Raw genomic sequence first — 8,802 nt, 5'->3', positions numbered from 1 at the left:
ACCGAGGTCTCTCCACCGGTCCTGCAGGGAATTGGGAGCCCAGTCTCCATTCCCCAGCGGCAGTGTGAAGTGCAGGGAGAGGAGAGCAGCGTCCTCCCTCCCCAGCGGCAGGCTGAGTTACAGGGGGCAGAGGTAGTTGTTCCTGCCCCCCAGCAGCAGAGTGATATGCCAGGAAGGCAGTGTGAAATGCAGAAGAGGAGAGCAGCGTCCTCCCTCCCCAGCGGCAGGCTGAGGTACAGGGGGCGGAGGTAGTTGTTCCTGCCCCCCAGCAGCAGAGTGATATGCCGGGAAGGCAGTGTGAAATGCAGGGAGAGGAGAGCAGCGTCCTCCCTCCCCAGCGGCAGGCTGAGTTACAGGGGGCAGAGGTAGTTGTTCCTGCCCCCCAGCAGCAGCATGATTTTTTGGGAATTGGGAGCCCAGTCTCCATTCCCCAGCGGCAGGCGGAGTTACAGGGGGCAGAGACAGTCGTCCTGTCCCCCAGCGGCAGAGTGTCCAGCAGGGAATAGAGAGCCCAGTCTCCTTTCCCCAGCAGCAGGACACTGTATTGGGAGCGGAGACGGTCGGTCGCCCTCCCCAGCGGCTGGAAGTATGTATGGGAGAGGAGCTTGTTACCCCCTCTCCCCAGCGGCAGCTTAACGCACCAGGGGGAGACAGTAAGCCCCACAACAGTGCAGATGGGACCGTGGTCTCTGCACTTACAGCACAGTCGGTCTCCCCCTCCAACAACCAGGCTCCAACCAGGCTTCTTCCGTGGTAGCGCTGGCACCAGGGCAGAGTACCGCTGATCCCTGCCCACAAAGCAACCTCCACTCCAAGCCAGGAAGCAACACAGAGACCGGGAGTACCAGCTTCCAACATAACCTTGGTTGACTCACTGGACAGAGACAGGCTACTAAAGTCAACAGGTCCAGTATTTGGTTGTGGGTGGGCTGCCAGACTAACTCAGGTACCGACCGGCGTGAGGTCAGGTATCTGGTTAGTCTTCCCTGGGGGGGGGGGGAGATGTGTGACGAAACCAACCTCGCCACTGGGTTTTGGAGAGGACTGGCTGCTGGCCTCTTGCCCCAGGATTATGGGCCATATACTAACTTTTAAACCCCTGAACCTATTCAAGTGAATTTTGGATAGGTTTGTCCCCAAGTTATAGTGTTTAAATTGATGTTAGTTATATGTATGGCCAATGTAAACTCACAAAGTTGTAACAATTTATAATAAGTGTAACTTGTCAGCTTGGGAGGAAAATGCTGGGTGTGTTTCTATTGTGCCATTGTCCCATTGTGTGTTTAAATGGTGATGTCTGTTCTGTTGTCCTCACATGTGTATTGGCGATCTCCCTTTGTCCTCAGAGATATTTGGATTACGCCTCGGGTGTCTCGAGGGCAGAGAGGAGGAAACCATGATGCATTGTGGGGATGTGTTGTGTCTGTGTGTCCTAAGTGCTGTTTATCTGTCCTATGTCACAGTCTTCATTCTGGTCCCCTAGGGGCGTGTACACCAGATGGGCTGTACTTACATTGTATGTGTTGTAAATTACTGATTGGTTGCATTTCAAACCCCTGTGGGCAGTACTATGTTTGTGGTTTATGAATAAAAGAGGCTGTACGTGAAGTACAGTCAGACCACTGCTTGACCCTCAACACGGAGCCTTGTCTCGTTATTGGGGGGATTCACTGTATGCTGTTTGAAGACCGATTGCCAGAAGTGTAAGCTGATCCCTGTTCGTCTGCTAGCAGCTATTTGTGAGGTTCCAGTTTGGAGTGCTATTTTGTATCCAGTTCGGGAGTTGGTGTATCCTGCAGTAGCTGTGCCTGTCTCTCAGAAAGGGGCTTATCGCCTAAACGGATTTTAACCCCTTGTCTGCGGAAACGGTCCGTTACACAGTACATTACATTAGCATCACAAAACAATACAACAGTACAAACCTACAGCAGATACTCTCTTGCACTGGGGTACTGCAGAGAGTGGTTTGATTTAGTCCTAGGAGATCTCAGAGTGTTGTATACAACTTTTCAGGGCAATCAAAGCACTTTCAATTTGGGTCAAAGTAACTCAAAGTTTATTCTGACCCGAATGAAATCTGACGACCAGTTAGTGCGCATCAGACCTCATCTCTAGTAACAAAGGATAACAAATCTTCTTCTTCTGGTTCCTTTATTAAATTATTATAATTTTAAATAGAGGGAGACGTGGAAAATGGTCAGGCGGCACTGCGTACACTGATTACGCCGTGTTTAGACCGAGCCAGGTGCAGTAGAAGACACTTCTCCACGTGGTGCTCTGCAGAGAGTAATATGTAGTAGACGAATAGCAACTTAAGGAGAGGAAATGAAAACAAAGTTGCGGCACTCACCGAAGTGTATCAAGGGTGTTCTTTTATTGTGGCTTCCTTAGCAGGTAGCAAAAAGGATCCGGGGCGGACACATAGTTGCAAGCAGCGACGGCCGTTTCGCGCGCTAGGACGCGCTTCCTCAGGCCACTGATTACGTCATTGCGCATACGTGCGCTTTATGCGGAATGGGTGGGGGACGGCCGACGACGTCAGCAAGTATCTCACTCCCACGGATGTGACGTGATAAAATTACATACAAAAACAACAGGTACAATTGCAATCCAATGGTTAATTGAGCCAGAAACGAAAGAAATAATAGAGAAAACGTATAGATAAAGGATAATTATTATAATTATTTTATATTTTTCATTGTTTTCATATACTTTAATGTAATTTTTTTCACAGAAAAAGCTAACACTTTCCAAGCATTGTTCAATATAGCTCACAAGTACATCAAAGAAGCTCCTGAAGATGTTCAGGAAGAAATTTTTGTGTAAAGTTAGGGTGTTGCTGATGGTTTATCTATTTATTTTTTTTAGTAATAAGACGCTCCCATACGGAAGGTTTTATTTTTAGTGTTGGACTGGGGTGCTTAGGGCGCACCCGTAAAATAAATTTTGGGACCCAATGTACAGCTATATGCAAATATTAACTGCTGATACAGCAGCAAGACAATAAAAGATGATTATGGAGGTCCCTGCGGTGACTTTGAGAAGGTGGGTCCCTCGGAAAAGAGGATACTGGCCTGCTTCTGTACCTAGAAGTCATCTCAGACTCCCAGTGCGTCTATAATGGATGACTAGGGGCCGCCTTGCTCAGGGGCACAGTGGGGGATTCACCTGTTCCCCTGAGAGTCAGTCTTAGCCTGGGAATTTTTTTCTAAATCTCAATGGCCCACATTCATTATTGTGGTTGTCCCGAAATTCTGGTGTGATTTGGCACATCTCATTTTGGATATACTGGATTTATGAAGGCAAAAAGCAAAATCCACCGAAGAGAAGTGACTTAGAAGGAAAGGGGCGTGCAGTCCAGAAAAAGAGTAAGTTAAAGATTCTCGACAGGAACAAGTATAGATGGAATGATTCCCAAAATGTTATTCAGAAAGCCATCCACCCATTTTTCAAAAAAAAAAATATATATATACAGTACAGACCAAAAGTTTGGACACACCTTCTCATTCAAAGAGTTTTCTTTATTTTCATGACTATGAAGGCATAAAAACTATGAATTAACACATGTGGAATTATATACATAACAAACAAGTGTGAAACAACTGAAAATATGTCATATTCTAGGTTCTTCAAAGTAGCCACCTTTTGCTTTGATTACTGATTTGCACACTCTTGGCATTCTCTTGATGAGCGTCAAGAGGTAGTCCCCTGAAATGGTCTTCCAACAGTCTTGAAGGAGTTCCCAGAGATGCTTAGCACTTGTTGGCCCTTTTGCCTTCACTCTGCGGTCTAGCTCACCCCAAACCATCTCGATTGGGTTCCGGTCCGGTGACTTTGGAGGCCAGGTCATCTGGCGCAGCACCCCATCACTCTCCTTCATGGTCAAATAGCCCTTACTTTCAAAGTTTTCCCAATTTTTTGGCTGACTGACTGACCTTCATTTCTTAAAGTAATGATGGCCACTCGTTTTTCTTTACTTAGCTGCTTTTTTCTTGCCATAATACAAATTCTAACAGTCTATTCAGTAGGACTATCAGCTGTGTATCCACCTGACTTCTCCTCAACGCAACTGATGGTCCCAACCCCATTTATAAGGCAATAAATCCCACTTATTAAACCTGACAGGGCACACCTGTGAAGTAAAAACCATTTCAGGGGACTACCTCTTGAAGCTCATCAAGAGAATGCCAAGAGTGTGCAAAGCAGTAATCAAAGCAAAAGGTGGCTACTTTGAAGAACCTAGAATATGACATATGACATATTTTCAGTTGTTTCACACTTGTTTGTTATGTATATAATTCCACATGTGTTATTTCATAGTTTTGATGCCTTTAGTGTGAATCTACAATTTTCATAGTCATGAAAATAAAGAAAACTCTTTGAATGAGAAGGTGTGTCCAAACTTTTGGTCTGTACTGTATATATATATATATATATATATATATATATATATACATACACACACACTGTATATTGCAGGCTCAGACTCTGGCCCACCAGAGTACGAGAGGATCTTCCAGTGAGCTAAAGCTTTGATACAAAAATGGGCTCCAATGATCAAGGAGAAATAAATACACATTTGGAGCTGCCTTTGGTGCCAGTCACTTGCCACTAGGGTCTATTTCTTTGATTCAGATTCAAAACCTATTAAATTTAATTGATGAGATAACTTTATTTGAGGGGTTAGGCCTTAAGAATAATTTCCCCTGGTGGGCCCCAGGAACCCAGATTTGACCCTGAAATACTCACATACATGCTGTTAACATGTTGATTCCAGTCTTTTAGAATTTTAGTTTTTCTCCGTTATCCAAAGAATTATTTATCCCATTACACTTACTCTCCATCTATAACAGTGGTGGCCAAGCCTACATATTGGAAGGTCTCAGTGGTGGCCCTTGACTCCATCCAAGGGTCACACATCACATTCAGTCAGGACTATATGACTTCCTACACGTCTGTATTTGCACAAAGCCCTCCTGGATGACCATGTCCTGAGGAAGGCACTGGCACCTTCAGAGTTTGATGTCCTCTAGGACAAACATTAAGAACATGAGGGACACTGGTTGAGCAAAAGTTTCTCCCTTCATCTTTTCCTTCCATTTAGCACCAAAAAGTGAAGCAATAGACAAAAATAAACATATATATTCCTAAAGTGACAACCTCTTGATCCTACCACTATATATTTAACCCTCTGGTCCCCATCATTGTGTCTTCCAATGCCTCTTTCTCTCTGACCATGTTGACTGCCTTTATTGATGACCACAGTCTATACATGTAATTGGCACAACATCTGTAGTCACCAATAGTTGGCGGGTGAGTCTCCTAGAAACAAAAGTTTTGAGCACCTGAGATTTTCTAAGATCAGCAAAAATGTAGCCAAGGATGGGAAATGCCATTACACTCACCTAATACATTCCACCCCGTTCTAGTGTGGCTGGTCTTTGTTGACTGTGCTGCAACAATGACATGCCTGTCTAACCATGTGACCACTGAAACCAATCACTGGCATGTCCCCACTGCACCACTGAGGACAGTGATTGGCTGCAGCATCCACATGAGTAGACAAGCAAATCATCATTGCAGCCACACAAACAGGGCCGATTCTAGATTATCTGCTGTCTGAGGCAAACAATAAAATGGTATCCACCCCCCAACCCCCTCCCTGGGCCAAATTCTCAATCCAATCTTTCCCCCAGCCTACTGCTAAAGACAGATTTAGAAGGACATTACATACAGGACAATACAGCACTACATACCTACTACATCCAGGAATATTTCCTCCTCTGATGTAGACATTCACTTTCCTCATTTTCTCCATCCTGACCAGACCACCATGATGACTTCTTTAGGTGCAACTCGTATCTGCAGAGTTTACCACACAGACATCACAGGTTACTCACTTTCCATAATCCTACATACTGGTGCCCCAACAATAGTATCCTGCTGCTGCCTCTAAAACTGTTCCCACTGTGCTCTCATTGTAATAGTGATCCTCAAAAGTAATAATTATCTCCCAGAGTACATCCATTAGAAATAGTGCCCCTAATAGCAACAATGCTCTCCAAGAGTGCCTCCATTAGTAGCATTGCCCTCTATATTGCACACAATAAGGTAATAATACCCCCACTAGCAGTAAGGTCCCCCTGCCACACATAGGGCACCTCTATAGGGGCACCTCTACAGGGCCCCCTGTAGTGTCTTCAATAGTTATAATGCTACAATACTGCCCTCATTAGTCATAATGCCCCTAATAGTGCCCACAGTATTTATAATACCCCCTGTAGAAGCCCCAGTTGTTATAATGCCCCCTGTAGTGCCCCAGTATTTATAATGCCTTCCTGCAGTTATAGTGCCCCCTGTTGTTATAATGCTCCATCTGTAGTGCCCCCAGTATTTACAGTAGCCCCCCTGCATTGCCCCTGAAGTTTTAGTGGCCCATGCAGTCATAACCCCCCCAGCCATAGTTCCCCTAGTAGTGCCAAAAAATAAAATAAAGAAAATACTCACCTGACTCTCAATAGATGCCTCCATCTGCTATGCAAGCCACAGGCCTCTGAGCAGGTGTTCGTGACCAAGTTATCATGTCATCTGAGACACAGCTCAGGAGGTTGCGATGATGTCTTTGTAACCACCTAGGCTGTTCTACTACCTCATAGTCTTGAGGCTTAGTGGCCTGCGGCCTATAAGGGTTAATGTCAGGGATGGGAGTATCCCATCCCCTGCTGTAAACTGCTGTCCTCTCAGAGGCAGCTTGGCAGATGTGGCCCTGAGCGAAACTTATCAGGAAAGTAATGGGTCTTTTAACACTTTATGTCATTTCCCCTCATTGGTCAAATTTTGGCTGATCTCAGAACACGCTTTAAAATGTTATCTACAATTTCTTCCAGGACAAGGTGCTCATAAAGTTTAACTTCCTTTGCTATTACTAGGAGCATGTGGACAGATGACAATAAATCCTCACCATCTCTGTTGGTCGTTGGTCAAGATATATCATGGATGAAATAACTTCAAGTTTTTTAGTGGTAACGATGAGTGTTTATGCAGTGCCCTGTTCATCTTGCCAAACCTGGTTTGATTTCAATAAAATACTGATCCAAACTGAAAAACGTTTTAACCGTAGCGTGGAATTTCTTCTTCTGAATTAATATCAAGGGTCTGAAGAAAGCTGGTTTTGATCGATACACTGGGTGAAGCTTCTTTTATAAGACCAACATTGATCTCTACTATAAGCGGGTGATTGAAATGTAACAAAAATAGAATAGGACCTAATGAAAAGTTTAGATTATTCATCCGCTTACGTTTATTCTATTGCCAATGACCAAGGTTTCAGACTGCAGACATGGTGATGTCCACAGCATGCCGAACTATACTACAAGGAGAATGTAGGATGTATGAATGACCACTTTGGTGGGTCAAAAGTCTTGTAATACAATGGAAGAGATAAAGTTGTGAGTCTTAAGGATTTTTTTTTTTTTCATATGTTCATTGATGACCACAACAAGACCATACTGAGCCTTCGCCAGCCCTTAAACATCAACAGAAATATAGATGTGGTCACCCCTAAAGATGGTAGGTTCTTCCACATTTGTTGACATGTCACCGGTTTGGGTTACAAGCAGCAGGTCCTACCAGCCGCCTCATGGCTCTTTGTACATCTTTATTTCTCAGGCTATAGATTACAGGGTTTAATGTTGGGGTAATCACTGTGTAGAAGACCGCCACCAACTTATCTGTATCTTTAGTCGCTAAGTGCTTGGGACGAATGTACATGAACATAGCTGTCCCATAGAAAATGGTCACCACCACTAGGTGAGATATACAAGTAGAAAAAGCTTTGTATCTTCCAGAGTGGATCCTGACTATGGCAGCAAAGATCTTAAAATAGGAAATCAATATTAAAGTAAGAGGGATACAGAGCAGCGCGGTGCCCCCCACCAGCTTGATAATGTTATTGACTGAGATATCGGTACATGAGAGCTGCAGTAACAAAGGGACCTCACAGAAGAAGTGGTCGATTATGTTTGGACCACAATAAGTTAAACGATAAGTAAAGTACATGTCCATGGATGAGATGATGCATCCGGTTGACCATGACGCACCGATCATCCAGGTGCACACCTCAGTTTTCATAATTGCATTGTACCGTAGAGGGTTGCATATGGCAACAAACCGATCATAGGCCATGAAGGCCAGAAGGACACATTCAGTCTCACCCAAGAAGAGATAAAAATAAACCTGTAGGGCGCAGCCAGTGAAAGAAATAGTCTTCTTCGATGCAAGAAAGTTCACCAGCATCTTGGGTACTATGATAGAGGTATAGCAGATGTCCAAAAATGAGAGGCTGGACAGAAAAAAATACATGGAATTGTGGAGGCGACCGTCTGTTCTCACGGCTAGTATCAGTAAAAAGTTACCCGCCAAGGTGGCCATGTAGATTATCAAGAAAATTTGGAAGAGTAAGATTTGTGTTGAGGGGTCATTCGAGAGTCCAAGAAGAATGAACTCAGTTACGGTGCTGTGATTTCTCGGATGCATGGAGATATCTCCTAACTGGGAGAAAATATTGAAATATTACATAATATTCATATAACAATATCACAGTCCATCCTATAAAGTGTAGCTGGAGGTTCTCTCGTATGGTCTTTTGTCAGGTGACAAAGCAGTTTACATGGAAACAATGGTTGTTTGTTCCTGATCATCAACAGATCATGGGTATATTATTATAAACAGTAGACAATGCAAATATTGAAGCTTCTGGGCTTCAATACAAAATCTCTACAGGGTTCCTGCCTGATGCGATAG

General features: G+C 44.1%; 1 protein-coding gene across 1 annotated transcript; it reads right to left on the bottom strand.

The window, feature by feature from the left end:
• Positions 1–7,596: 7,596 nt before the first annotated feature.
• LOC120998939 (olfactory receptor 2D3-like) lies at positions 7,597–8,535 on the bottom strand. Its single transcript, XM_040429816.1, has one exon. It carries the CDS (start codon positions 8,533–8,535, stop codon positions 7,597–7,599), a length of 939 nt encoding a protein of 312 aa, XP_040285750.1.
• Between the last annotated feature and the right edge of the window lie 267 nt (positions 8,536–8,802).

Source organism: Bufo bufo, chromosome 4 (genome assembly GCF_905171765.1).
Source record: "Bufo bufo chromosome 4, aBufBuf1.1, whole genome shotgun sequence".
Classification (NCBI taxonomy): domain Eukaryota; kingdom Metazoa; phylum Chordata; class Amphibia; order Anura; family Bufonidae; genus Bufo; species Bufo bufo.
Note: the sequence above shows the minus strand (reverse complement) of the source record. Positions and strands in the feature narration are given on the sequence as shown.